Consider the following 15117-nt stretch of genomic DNA (forward strand, 5'->3'; position numbering starts at 1 on the left):
GGGACAACTGCTGGGCTGAGATGGAGATCTGACCCCCCAGTGAAGGAGATGGGTAAGGAAGGCAGGCAGGCAGGTAGGCTGGCTGGCAGAATCTCAGACTGTAGTGAGGTTTTGTGGAAAGTTTAGCAAGGCTGTTAGGGGATCTTAGCATCAAGGTCACCCATCAGAGGAGTCCTGTCACCCAGGAATGTGTCTGCCTAATATTCCTGTTGCTTGTAACCATTGGCCAGGAGCAGCTTTTGTGGGGTGTGGGCTTGGCAAGAGGTAGCAATGGATTTCAGAGCACAGCAGCTGGAGTGCTTAGTCAATTATGCTTCCTGCAGGTGGAGATCTGAGAGGCACGTTCTCATGGCAGCTACTGAGGGGAAGGAGAAACTAAGGAGAGTCTAATAATATTCTCTTGGGTGGTTTATTTACAGAACGCCTGCGTCTTTGCTCATGATGCTTCCTCCGTGTAGAAACACTTGAGCACTCCCTTTGGCTAGTTAGTTTCTACTCTTTCTAGGTATTAGTTTGGGTTTCACCTTTAGGAATCCTTCCTTGACTTCTTTATCTAGTTTCTGTATTTGGTGCCTCAACATTCCCCAGTTTTCTCTGCATTCACCACCACAACACCTATCACTCTGTATAGGAATTGCCTGCTCATTTCTTAGGTTTCTCCCCTGCTAGATTAGACTGTGAGCTTCTAGAGGGAAGAATCTGGATCTTTTATTTCTGTATCCCCCACATATAGCCCAGTGGCCAGAATATCATAGCCATTCAACAGAGGAAGAAAGGAAATGATGGAAGGAGGGAAGGAAAAAGCAGGGTGGTCCAAGCTTTGACTAAGGAGAAGGGTTTTCCAGATCTAGTGGTTAGAAGCTCTGCTAATTAAGTGAAACTCACCCTCAGCATCTCTTTCTTCATTCTACATGGATTTTGCACTTTTTAGAGCCATGTCCCCTGGAGGCTTGATGTTGGGGAAAAAATGAAATGGTCTGACTTGCTCCTGCAGAGCCTGAGTCAGGTGGTCATTCTGATTCATTCCTAGTAGATCGGTTTTGAGCTTTTTTACTTTTTCCAGAATTTGGCATGACCTGCACATAGGCTTCCATGCTTTTACACAGTGACTTTAAGAAAGACTTGGTATATGAAATAAGGTCAAATCAAGAGCAGAAGAACTTTGGGTGTGTGTGTGTGTGTGTGTATGTGTGTACCCTATACACCGATTCAGCAAACAGAAATTATCTGGCAACTTGCTAGACATTTGGTGAAGCTATGGATAAGCATATTTCCTTGTTAGTCTCTGACTTTAATAAATGAGGAAACTAGTTATGAATGGGAGGGGCAAAGACCTCTAAGTGACTGTGGAGAACAATTCTTGCATGGGTTCCCCACTTCTTGCTGTTGTGCTGTGGTAATAAGACAGGTAGCCTGGTAGAGTCTACTGTTCTACAAATAGCCATGCCACTGGTGTGTGCTATTAATACATACTCTTTGATTTGTGCTGTGGTAATAGGACAGGTAGCTTGGTAAATTCCACTATTCTACAAATAGCCATGCCATTGATGATGTTTCTTGCCAACCTTCCATTCCTCACCGCAGAGAAATTGAATGTCCCAGTCACCTTTGGCACATAATGGATCATATCCCTTGCCTTTAATTTTTTTTTTTTTAGTTTATATAGAAGAAATGGAAATGGGGCTGATTGACCCCATGGAGTGCTGGATGAGAATAAATCTCGAAGTGAGCATTTTGTTGTTAGTTAAGTGCCATAAAAATGTTCAATATAATGGCTGATTATTTTTCTTTAATCTTAAATGGATACCTAGAATGGGAAAGTCCCATCTCGATAGCAGAAATTTATTATCTCGGAAAGAATTTAATGGTTACTGTGAAAATGAACTGGAGGAAGTTAAATTGTGGAATGGGAAGGAGCTGAAAAAAGTGAAATGAGTTGTACATTAAATTTAGATAAACACAATTATGTGTAACTGGATTATCACGTGTGCAGGCAGGCAATGTGTATTATGCACCTGCGTTTTGATTAAAATCGATTCAGGTGCACGCGCTTAGCATCCTTTTAGATGTGGAGCTGTGCCTAAGCCACTGCCCAGATGCATGAGAGGCAGGTAGGGAAACATCTGATGGCCAAATCCTCAGCTGGAGAAAGGGCATGGGAACAGACTGGTCAGCCCAAGATTGGGTAAGAAAACCACCAACTGGATTACAGGCAGCCTCAGTTGTCTGATACATCCAGCTTCCTTTTGGGTTACTTAACATCACCTGATGTCAAGAAGGTGGCCGTGGAGTCCAGTGGGGTTCAGTGATCTGCTTACTGTGATACATGGTCGATGGCAGATGGTATCAGGGGACGTTGGGGAAGTAGGCCTGCCTGCATTCAGGTATTTATGCCTGCCAAGGCCCTATTGATGGAAACACAAAATCTCTTTGAACCCCTTTTATAGACAGAATCAGGCCCACTTCCCTTTTACCCTTTTAGGTCCAATTCTGTGAATCAGAGTCATCTCTGGATCAAAAGCAAGCCTATCATCTGATCTCTGGGTGGCCTTGGTGGTGAACAAAGCCAGCTGGCCTGTGTCTGACCTTGAAGGAGGACAGATGTGGAGAAACAACTGTCAATAGCCAATTAATTCCTGTTGGCATGTTTTATTTCAAATGCAAAGCACTGTCAGGATTAAAATAAATGCTACCAGTTACAGGGATGCATTAAATTAATAACTTTTTTTCCCCTTGCTTGATCCTATAATACCCCGCAACTCAATGGATAAATACTAAGCCCTCCTCTGGGTGGTAGGAGATGCATTGTATATTGTTACACAAACTAAAGTAAGCTTCCTTTTTTCCCTCCCTTTGTTCCTCTCCTCTGCCCTTATCCCCAACCCCTTGCAGGTCATACTTATCCTGACGAAGCTATATGACTTCAACCTGGGCAGCGTGACTGAGAGTTCACTTTGGAGGTAAGCGGATTAGAGATTCGTAAGGAGCCACCCTGGCTTGGCTCACGTAAGAAACGCAAGCGAAGCAGTTGGGAAGTGTGGACTGGAAGGAGCAGAAGATAGTCCTCTTCCTGGAAGCTCATGCTAATGCTCCAGGTGGAACCAACGGCCCCCACCTGTGAATTCCTTTCCTCCTCTGCTTATCTCTTTTGGAATCTGCTGCACATATATCCTGGCCCTCTCATTGCTTCTATGCTTTTGGAGTGTCTCATTCTACTTGAAGAAGGTGGGGCCTGTCTAGAGAGACCAGATAAACATGCACGAGTAGAGCTTCTTGATTAGGAAGCCTGCTGTAGGAGGGATTCTTGTCCCGGATGTGAGTCTTGGCCAAAGGACTGTCTCCAGCCCTTTGCATCTGTAAGATGCTGTGGTTCTTGAGAAGGCAGTACCATGGGGGCAGATACACATGGGAAGAGGTACAGATACAAGTTCGCCTGATGATGTTCTGATTCCCAGGCACTTTTGCCTTCAGGGGCCCCTTGCCCCATAAAATAGTATTAAAAGGTCTATTTTACCCCTGCATTGGTATAAAGATAGCTACATTAATATCATGTATTAAAACACTTGTTTCAGCCCAGTTTATTCTTTTGATTTTAAAAGTTTCTCAGGACAGGGAATGCTCATGTGTTACACACACTTACGTGTATACCTCATCACGTACATACGCACACCCATACGACCACACTGACACGCAGTCACACGGGTCGACAGTGGGTCTCATCAGCCACTGGGACTTGGTGCTTCACCCTCTCTGCTAGGTCCATGAGACTTGAGGTGTTGTTCGTTTTCTCCCATTTACCTTGCGATGTGTCAATACTGGGCAGGAAGCTGTCACAAAAAGCCATGCATCTGGCTGCATCATCATCCCTGAGTCCTGCCCCAAGGGTTTCCTGGGGTTTTGGAGCAGAGGGGACTGGGGTGTGAAATGCTTCTTCATCTGACCTGTTTGTTTGCGGAGAACTAGGCAGCTTCTCTCCAGGGAAGAGGGAGTAGTCACAGCATCTATTAAATATTTAGGGGTTAATTGCTCATATCGACTGAGGCCTGCCTCCATTTTCACAGGACGTCTAAAACCTAATTTTGCTGCTCAGTGAAAATCGGCAGATGTATAAGTAACCAGCGTGCCTCTAACAAATGAAAGCTGACTATTTCCACTCACACGGTACTTTCCAGGGAATTAGCGCCTCAGAAACCGCCCTTCAAGCCCAAGCACAGTGATGCTGTGTGATACTTTAAGCCTCATTCCTGTGGTGTCTGCTTGGTCAAATCGTGAAACATGCCAGAAAATTTTATCTTTACATTGAAAAACAGCTATTCCTGCTACCCTATGTTGCAGAAAAGGTTTGACTATTTCTAGGAGCAGGCCAGGCAAGTATAGGAACCTAGGCCAGTTGCTTAATGCTAGAGGCCTTCAAGTTATGAAGGGTGTTTCTCACAACTGCAGGAGCCAGTGTATTCATGAGCATGTACCAAGAGACAGTGTATAGCTTGGTGTCTGTACGGGTACCCTGGTGTTCCATTGCCAGGATTGAAGTCCCAGTTTGTCCACCACCAAGCTGTGTAATTTTGGGCATTTTACGTAATCTCTCTCTATTAGTTCCCCAGGGCTGCCATAATAATTACTTCAAACTGAGTGGCTCAAAGCAACAGAAATGTCTTCTCTCACAGTTCTGGAGTCCAGAAGTCTGAAATCAAGGTGTCATCGGGGCCATGTTCCTTCTGGAGGATCTAGGGTCCTCCTGGATAAACCAGGATGACCTCATCTTGAAATCCTTGATGACATCTGCAAATACTTTTTTTTTCAAATAAGGTTTATTATAGATTCTGGGAGTTAGGATGGGGACATATCTTTTAAGGGAGTTTATCATTCAATCCACTTCACTAAGTCTGTTTCCCTGCATATAAATTGGCACAGAACATGTCTTTGCTCTAGCCTCATTTTTCTTGCTATTCCTCCAACATACCACCATGCTTTTCCCGAGAGCCTTTACACTGAGATTTTTCCTCTGCCTAGTGCTCGCAGGCGACAGAGCAGACACCTCACTTCCTTCCCCTGTCTGGTCACAGGTCACCGAATCATGAGGTCCTTCCCCAGGATTCCACATTCCATCACTTGGCTACATGTTTTTCTTGATCCTTATCACCAGCTGGCATGCTAAATGTTGACTTGTTGCTTTGTTATTGTCTTCCCACACCCACTCACATCTAAGCTTGTCGAGAGAGGGAATTTTTTTCACTTTAATTCAGTGCTGTATTCTCAGCATTTAGAAGATTATTTGGCACACAAGAGGTGCTTAATAAATGCTTACTTAGTGAGTAAATTAATGAATGGGTTGTTTTAAGGATTAAGTGAAACAAATATAAAAACATTTAGTCCAGTAACTTACACATAGGAAGTGCTTACTTAATTGTAATTATTAATGATTGTCATAGCCCTGTGTTTGGATAGAGTTTTCATTCCGTTGTTGACTTTGTTTTTAAGGATCCCTTGCTGCAGAGGTGCATGTGAGGGAAATTATAAGACACCAAGGGAGTGTAGTCTGTGTTCTCTAGGAATTAGCAGAGATCTTTGAGGTTGAAGGTCGGGGGTTAGGGAGGGGAGAAGAGTGATTTAGAATGTTGTCCTTTGTGCTAGTTGGGAGGAATTGAAATACCAATTTCTATCGAGTCAAAGATATTCTTTTATAGAAAAGATTCTTCAAGCTGGGTGTCGGCACAAAGGGAGGGATGCAGTTTGGCAAGTGGGGACATGTCCCTACCACAGGGCCAAGTCCAGGTGAGGCTGGTCTGTGGGAGAGAATGTGCTGGGCCAGGTCTGGAGGGTGTGGGGATTGGCCAGGTTCACAGAAGGGGCTCAAGCAAAGGGAGTTACTCAGAGCGTGTTTACAGATCACAGATTCCATATGGTGTGCCCTTATGGGGATTTGGAAAGCTGGTGGATATTATGGGCTTTCCCTGTTGATCAATATCATGTATGAGTATATTTTTGTGTTAGGTTTCAGGTGGTTCACGGACCTGATAAAGCCCAGCTTAGGAACCCCTGGATAGAGTGTGACTGAGGAAAGGGACTGCTCCTAAACTTTCTGGGGGTTTCCTGGTTTGCTGGGACCTCACTGGGAGTCTTCTAACTTTTTACTGTCTTTCTCACACATGTTCTAAAGATCTGTGTCTCCCATTCTCTTTTCCTGTACTGATAATGGTGTATTTTATAGAGCCTAGAGCAGTATGATTTCCCTTCCTAATACAGTGTGCAGAGAAAAGAAACTAAATTAAACATGCACCCTTTCAGCTTCGTGATTCGGCTTAACATGCTTAACCAAGTTGAAATTGAATTCAGTGATTCTTCTTCGGTGTTCTGTACAATCAAGAAGCCTGGAACAGCAGCTGTCATGACAAGACGACACCGCCTGTCAGGTGGCAATGTGATATAATTATTTGCCTCACTGGATTAATAATTCAGAGGCCATCTACTTCTAAATAGACGAAAGACTGTTTAAAACCATTAATTTGTGTAGCAGTATCTTGTGCCCTTGTGACATTCTTTCCGGAATACCTTGGTGCTCTTCTACTGCTGGTGGCCAAGGCTCTTTCTTCACCACCACCAGGGTGGTTATGTAAATTTGTCATTTAGCACAACAGCACAACCATCTGTTGGTATCCCTTAGTCAAAAAACACTTCATCTATAAAATATCATGTTTAGAAAATTAATGAGGTTGGGGACTGACTTGTTTAAAGGATGCAGGGCTTTCCCTGAGTTACGTGGGTCTTAAGGCTGAGGGTAGGAGCAGTCCCTGGCTCTTGATCTGAGCCTCATTCCACAGTGTCATATAGCCATTCTCAAAAATGGAAATTTTGCAGCTATACAGACATAACCCTCCTATTTATGTCTCTTCCATTCCTAACAAATTTAGGCCATTGTCATGTGGTAGGGTGGTGCTATGGACTCAAAGGGAGGACCACATTGTTCTCATTTCCGTGAGAACAATTTATGCCCTCTGCCCTTGTGGATGCACGTGCATCTCTGCCTCACTTGGGCATTCATGATCCTCAATTAGGGAGGAAGGATGTCACTTTTCTCTGGAAGTGGAAACTCTGATAGTGCCAATCAATCTACTGCTTGAGGTTATTAAATCTTTACTTTTGAACATAGGTACTGGTGAGGATTTATGTTTCTGATTGGCAGATTGCTTCTTGGACTCATTTCTGTATGTCTTGGACATGAGCCCTTGGACTAATAAACAAAAACTTTAAAGAAGTTTAAGTTACCCACTTCTGGAGGGAAATGGGTTAGCAAGCAATTCTCCAGCTTCTGCCTGTCCATCCTAAGCATGACTGTTCATCAAGGGTCCCTGACTGATCAGCTTCAGAACAAAATATACATGGTAAAGGAACTTCAGGTATGAGGTTGCCACAGGTAGGCGGTCCCCAGAGGTGCAAGGTGTCCACAGGTGTGAAGTCTGCGCAGGAGCTCTCCTCTGGCTGCTGGACTAGGGTCTTCACAGAGCTAAATGAATTTGCAGTTGTCTAGGCATGAGACGAAACAGGAATCATTTGCAAAGAATGATCCCCTTCAATTGGTAGACCTTGGTTCTTCACCTCTCTCCTCTCTTGCTTTATTGCATCCGCTCTTAGCCTTGCTTTACTGAACCCACCCTAGTAGTATGGGAGCCATTCTACTATTAGAAAAGAAACCAGACTGAACAGCCATTCTTCCTGTATGCCTGGCTTCAGGACGCACCATAATTGATTATGATGTATATGGAGAGTACGGATTCCCAGGCACTTCCTGCCGGAGACCTTCCATGACCCTCCTCTCTGGGTGGGAGGCTCCTCCTTTGCTCATCAGTAGCTTTATATCCTTACACCATATTGGTGATTTGTTCCTAGCCTGTGACCTTCTCAAGGGCAGGGAATGCGTGCCTTAGTTGTTTCTGGATCATTGGCAATGCTTAGCACTTTAACGATACTAAATAAGGATTTGGAGACCTCATGAAAGTTTTCAATAGCCCCAAACCAATCCCAGCACCAGCCCCGCCTTGCTGTGTCCCTTTCTATGTATTGAGTTGTCTCATACTCCTGCCACTTGGGAATTCTGTGACTTTTCATCTGGTTCACAAGCTGTTGTCTGGACCACTTATTTCCTCCTTAATTGTTCTGTCAGTGACCTTTCTTGGGGATGCTGCTTTTTTTAAAAATAGAAAATGGAGACCTTTTGAATTTATTAATTTTTTGTTTGCCAAGAAAGCCCTGATAATAATTGCTAAGACTTCCCAGAAGTTATTAGTTTACAAATTTTAATGACACTCATGATTTATTTATGCGCTTCCCTCCCTCTACAGCTGCTCACCCCAATTCCTTGGTGGAATTCCTGCTGAATCTGAGTGAATTAGTGGAAACAAAACTGCAGATTGGAATGACATTTTTTGCTAGACTGTTAATTAAAAGCCTTCCACCCTATTCGCTAGGCTCTTTATATGTGAGGTCCCGAAGGCTGGGCTGATATAAGCTGTGAAATCCTCTGTCTAAAACTGGGATGGTCTCCTATTTGCTTGCTGTAGTAATCAATCTGGTGGAAACTCCTGAATGGGTCACAGAACTTTCAATTGAACCGATATTAATTGAGCATCCGTTATGTAAGCAGCCCTGTGTTCATTGCTGGGAGATGGAAAGTACGTATGTCATGATTGCTGTCCTCAAGGAATGTTTCATTTGTTTGGAAGGTAAGATGAATGTACATGGGAAACAACAGCAGGCATATGCAAGAATATATACATATCCACAAAATACAGTGCATTCTGCAATGACTGGCTGTGCTCTAGAAATGCTCATATTTTTATTATTACCACCCCACATCATTCCATAAAGAATACAAAACAATTCTAGGAATGAATCGGAGAAGAGAGCAATATGGCAAATATATTTTGTTTTGCTATTTAATATAGTATATCCTATTTTTCTATTGGGTGTGTAAGCTTCTTAAAAAGAAAGACAGCTGGGCCTGGTGGCTCATGCCTGTAATCCCAGCACTTTGGGAGGTCGAGGTGGGTGGATTACCTGAGGTCAGGGGTTCACGACTAGCCTGGCCAACATGGTGAAACCCTGTCTCTACTAAAAAATACAAAAATTAGCCGGGAGTGGTGGTGGGTGCCTATAATTCCAGCTACTTGACAGGCTGAGACAGGAGAATAACTTGAACCTGGGAGGCCAAGGTTGTAGTGAGCTGAGATGATGCCACTGCACTCCAGCCTGGGCAACAAAGTAAGACTTCATCTCACAAAAAAATAAATAAATAAAAAGGAAAGATATTGATAGTTCCCATGGTTCCTAGAAACACCTGGTGACAGTGGGATGGCATATGTAGTGTTTAAAGGTGGTGGGTCTTGGATTCAAACAGCCTGAATGTGAACCCCAGCTCTATTGCTTACTAGCTATACCATCTTGAGCAATGTTTTAGTCTCTTTGAACCTCAGTTTACTTCTCCATAAAAATAGAAAGATAAAAAAGTCTATCTCATATAGGTTTTGTGGGAATTCAGTGAAATAATGCATGGAATGCAAATGTTGTCAATGTAGTCAGTATTTAATATAATAATTATGGTTTGTTCATATACTCCAGCAGCCTCAGCCAGGCTCCAGATGACAACTGTGCTAATACCTTTAGGAGGATGGGGTACAGAACAAATCTAGACTCCTAGGCATATCATACCTGGGAATTATGCATTTCTGCTTGAGATAGAATATTCCTATCTTCCCCTTTATGTCCTCATTTGTGTTTGGCAAAAGGTGAAAGTTAATGTATTTCTTGGGTTTCATACACCAGATGCTGCTGCTGCTGCTGATTTGGGGTACAGGATGCAAAGTACAATCTGATTTTCAGTTTCTTCACCATAGTGTTAACTCGGTCTTTATTGGTTTCCTTTTCATATAACTTTTGGAGGCTCTGAGCCCATGGAAGAGCTTTGCTGTCTCCCAAGTAATTAACATGGAAGGCAGGGTCGGGCCATGCATGTTTCTCAAACTTGTTGCATCCTCAGAATTACTTGTAGAACATGTTAAATATCTAAATTTATGGGCCCTACCCAAGAGATTTCAATTTAGTAAGGTTGGTCGTTATGCAGGAATTTATTATTTCAAAAGCTTCAGCTAGGTGCGGTGACTCACACTTACAATCCTAGCATTTTGGGAGGCTGAGGCAGGCAGATGGCTTGAGCTCATGAATTCGAGACCAGCCTGGGAAACAAGGTGAAACCCCATTTCTACAAAAAATGTTAGAAAATTAGCCAGGCGTGGTGGCACGTGCCTGTAGTCCCAGCTACTGGTGAACTGAGGCAGGAGAATCTCTTGAACCTGAGGAGGTTGAGGCTGCAATGAGCTAAGATCAGCCACCGCACTCCAGCCTGGGTGACAAAGTGAGACCCTGTCTCAAAAAGAAAATAAAAGCTCCTTGGTTGATTCTGGTCCTAGGTAGGATTGGGAACCACTGAACTCACCCAAGGAAGCTTGGGTTCTAGGCCCACCTTTGTTACTAACCAATCAGATTACTCATGCCATCTTTCTGTTTCTTCACAAATAAAGGTATTAGATGAAATGATCTCTCGAAACACTTTCAACTCTGAGTCCACAGTCTCTGCTATACTGGGAAGTCAAACAGGAAGCCCACACAGGATTTATGATACCCAAAAGATACCTTTCTTGAGCTAACAGCACTGCTTCTGAGCACAACCACCTTCCTTTATAAAATCTGCTGGTGAAGTTGCAATCCAAGTGTCAATAAAATAGCATACTCTGCTAACTTGCTGTTCACTGATGGATATTATCCAGTTGGCAGACATTAGCCAGAACACCTGTCCAAACTGCTTGGTTTAAATTCATTAAACACAGGGAGCATCATACAATCTATGAAAGTCTTTGTTCTGAAAAGAAAAATAGAATGAGAAATGAGTTTGCTCTAAATATTGGGCCCTCAGACATCTTACTTTGCTAGAGAATTGAGAAATGAGAACACTGGAGAAGCAGATCTGGATTACAGATTTAATGTTTTCCTATTTATTATGGGAAAGAGGGCTTCTTTTTATGGCTCCGTCTTTTTTCTTCCACTAGGCAGGACCACAGCATGCATAAATCTTGATTTTTGTCCAGTGGCTGAGAGAATGTAACACTTTTGTATGGATTGTGTCTGTGGATTGTTATTTTATGTTGTTTTCCCTTTCCTCCAAATGCAGTACCATTTTATCACAATCATAAATAACCCTGCCATTTTAAAGGGTGTGAAATTCTGCCCATCCCTGTCCACAGCCTGAGCTCCCTCTCATTTTCTCAGCAGTCAATTCATTAGCCTTCTAATGAAGTTAATAAGTGAACAGGATCAGACAGTTCCTTCTAAAATAACATTTTTAAGTGGATGCATTTCCTCGCCCTCTAAGGTAGGCCTTAATTTATTTCCCTGCCAGATGGCCATGTGTGTGAAACTATGATAGGTGGGCCCTTGGAATGTGGTTTGAAGCCAAAAAAAGGAAAAAATTTCAACTCACACAGAGCCTATCTATTTTCAAGTTTATAGGAGAGCGATTTGACATACCCCATTCCTGCTTATATATATAACGACTATAAAGATTAGGTAGTCAAACTTTCATAGTTACTTTCTCATCGTCTGGTGGCCAATTACTTTATTGGACATAGTCTATAAATGTCATTAGGAGGTTTCTAGCAAATTCCCTTTAAAGACCACTGCCCTAGACATTATTTGGGGGAAAATATGTAAACTGGTAAAAGACCTTTCCTGTTACACGTCTGTGAGATTTCTTTATAAGAATCACTGAACTTAGGAAGTTTTTTTAATATGTTATTGTTGCTTCCAAATGTTTTGTGCCCAACTTAAAGCTAAAGCTGCGCTGTCTTCCAATACATAAGGTTTATCTTGTAAAAGATCCCCCCCTTCACTGCTATTATTCTCTTAAACTTGCATACCATTTTTAGTCATTGTCCACATAAATACAGGACAGTTCTCATATTTCTGGGAGAAGTGGAAGGCCTGTGTAATTGAACATTCCATTTTGCAGATGGATTGTCTGACGTCCCTAGTGGGTTGGTGGTCAGTCTGGGACCCCAGTCTGGATCTTCCAGTTCTCAGCAGCCCCTTGTTCTTGCTGTCATGTTGGTAAGCATGCTTTCCTGGCCTTACAAATTTGGCAGCCATTCATGTTTCCTGTGAGATCTATGGCTGAGGGACTACTTTTGGGACTAGTAGTTTCCTTGGATATTTGCCTAAGTGATTTTCAATTCAGGTGGATTATGAGAATCACCTGGGAAATTTAAGAAAAGTCAGTTTCCTGGGCCTTATTCTAATCCCACTGAATCAATTTCTGGGGTCAGGATCCATGAACTTACAGTTTTAAAGAACTCCCCTCTTGATTCTGATGTGCCATTGATCTAAGGCACTTTATGGCCATCTTTGCTTCTAAAATGTCATTTGCTTCTAAAGTTGTTTTGGGTAACTCACCCGCAGCATACCACCTTTCCCTCTACCCATCTTTCTTCCTTCTGGCTCAGAGTGATGAGCGTAATCATTCATGCGGAAATCCATAGTTGCACCCTCCTCCTTTATAATGACAACCATAAAGGTTAATAATTGGAATGTGCTCTGGCACTTACTAATGAGCTCACATTCTGTCAGCATCAGGGCTGTTTAATTGGGCAATTAACACTGATCTTAGAGAGTGGTGCCACAAGAGAGTGGTCATGAGGTGCTGCTCCCCTGGAGTTGTGCTTGAGATAAGCCTTATGAGGGTGAGTTGGCCGTCAGGAATCTAGGTTCTGGTGGGGATCAGAGGGCACAAACACTGGGGAATAGACCGGGCACAGTGGCTCATGTCTGCAATCCCAGCACTTTGGGAGGCCAACACGGGCAGATCACAAAGTCAAGAGCTCAAGACCAGCCTGACCAACATGGTGAAACCCCGTCTCTACTAAAAATACAAAAAGTTAGCTGGGCATGGTGGTGGGCACCTGTAGTCCTAGCTATTCAGGAGGCTGAGGCAAGAGAATTGCTTGAACCTGGGAGGTGGAGGTTGCAGTGAGCCAAGATTACACCACTGCACTCCAGCCTGGGTGACAGAATGAGACTCCGTCTCAAACAAACAAAAACAAAACAAAACAAAAACTGGGGAATAGTTTCCAGGTACCTTTTGAAGGCTTTCTATTCATAAAGATTTTTGGTTGCAAGTAACAGAAACCATTGCTAACTTAAGCAGCATACAAGATTTGTTAGAAGAATACTGGAAGTGCTCAACATTTGGAAGAAGAGATGAGCAAAAAAAACCCAGCAGTGACAAAATTCTAGGAATCTCCAGCAACCATAGCAGCTGGATGTCATGGATTTACACTCTGGTGAGCTGCTATCAGATGACAACTGCCTCCTTTGAGGTTTAAATTCCTGGAAGAGAAAATGGAAGAGACCACTTGGGTCAAGGAATCAAAACTTTAACTGTATTTGGTAGGTAAGAGTTCCCTGGCCCAGCTGGCCCCTTTGTTCATCTCTATGCCTAGAAGGCCAGGATGATCAGCAGCAGGGCAGGACAGGGTTCTGGGAATACCAGACATCACAGATACCATATGTTTCCTGATGGATTCTAGTGTACAGATAACTTAAATATGTACAATTTTAAAGAACATCCCTCCAATTATAATATTTATTTAAGAGGCCATCAGTTATTATGTGTCAGAGAATGTGCTAGGAGCTTTACTCATAAAAATACCACTTGTAAAAACTTTGCAAGGGTTTTACCCCATATTGGTGGATGATGAACCCGAGGTTCTTACTGACAGTAGGCAAAAGAGATGAAGTTTGACCTCAGGTCTATAAAATACCAAAATCCATGCTTGTCTCACTTGCCCCTGACTGTCTCCCCAAATAGCTTTTAACTCCCAGTTTAGTTTGTGAACATTGTCTCAGCCCTGGACATGCATTTCCACAACTGTTCTCCTGAACCTTAGACAGTGTACCAAAGTTTTAAGAGTAGGGTCTTCATAAATGAAGATGATATGATTGGTCCGATATAATCTCTACAATGTTTATTTCTTGTAATGCCTCCCTCCCAACCCATCCCCCCACCAAGAGATGCAAGTAGAATGCTCTTAATCATTCACAAATTCTCCATTCCTGTTAGGAAAGGTGGTGGGTGATTATAGAAAATTGTCTGGGATGAGTGTGCCATTTGTGTTCACATGTTTTTAATGCAAATTTTACTGATATAACTGAATATTCACAGGCAGTTCTAAGAAACAATACAAAGAAGATACTGTGTATACTTTACTCAGTCCCCCTCAATATTTTGCAAAACTACAATATAATATCACTCTAGGATATTGACATTGATATAATCCACCAACATTATACAGATACTCTAAGGTTTAGTTGTACCCATTTTTTTTGTGTGAGTTTGTGTGGGGGTGTAGGGGAAGGTAGGTTTGTCTATCCACCCTCATAGTTATGATGCTGAAATACTCCATCACCACAGGAATCTTTCATCTTGCCATTTTATAATCACACCTACCTCCCTCACCCAAAACCCCTAATTGCTAAACCCTGGCAACCACTAATCTGTTCTCCATTTCTAAAATTCTATTATTTCAAAAATGTTATAGGGTCATACAGTATACAATCTTTTGAGATTGCCTTTTCTCACTTTTCTTCATTTAGCGTAATTCCCTGGAGATTCATGAACTTTTTTTGTGTATCAATAGTTCCCTTTTATTGACAAGTAGTAGTCTAGGGTACGGACGTATGACAATTTGTTTAACCATTTACCTGTTGAAGGGCATTTGGGTTGTTTCTAGTTTTTGGCTATGGAAAATAATGCTGTTCTGTACATTTGAATACAGGTTTTCATGCAAACATGTTTTCATTTTTCTGGAATAAATGCATGTGAGTGCTTATCCTACCCTCCTTGAATTGCTTTTGCCCCTTTGTCAAAAATCAGTTGTACATATTTATATGGGTCTATTTTTTTGCTCTCCATACTGTTTCACTGGGATGTGTCCATTCCTCTGCCAGTACCATCCTCTTCATACTGTAGTGATATGGTAAGCCTTAATGTCAGGCAGAATGATTACTCTCACT

The 15117-nt window shown here is 42.5% G+C and overlaps 1 protein-coding gene across 3 annotated transcripts in view; it reads left to right on the plus strand.

Annotated features, from left to right (window-relative positions):
* The window catches only part of SORCS3 (sortilin related VPS10 domain containing receptor 3), a 621240-nt gene that overhangs the window by 197454 nt on the left and 408669 nt on the right, over positions 1-15117 (plus strand). For all 3 annotated transcript variants that reach the window (XM_005566376.4, XM_074000806.1, XM_045361488.3), the window contains exon 2: positions 2893-2960. In XM_005566376.4, the coding sequence (XP_005566433.1) occupies positions 2893-2960 (68 nt within the window). The remainder of the gene's footprint in view (positions 1-2892; positions 2961-15117) is intronic.

The sequence above is a fragment of the Macaca fascicularis genome, chromosome 9 (assembly GCF_037993035.2).
Source record: "Macaca fascicularis isolate 582-1 chromosome 9, T2T-MFA8v1.1".
Lineage (NCBI taxonomy): Eukaryota > Metazoa > Chordata > Mammalia > Primates > Cercopithecidae > Macaca > Macaca fascicularis.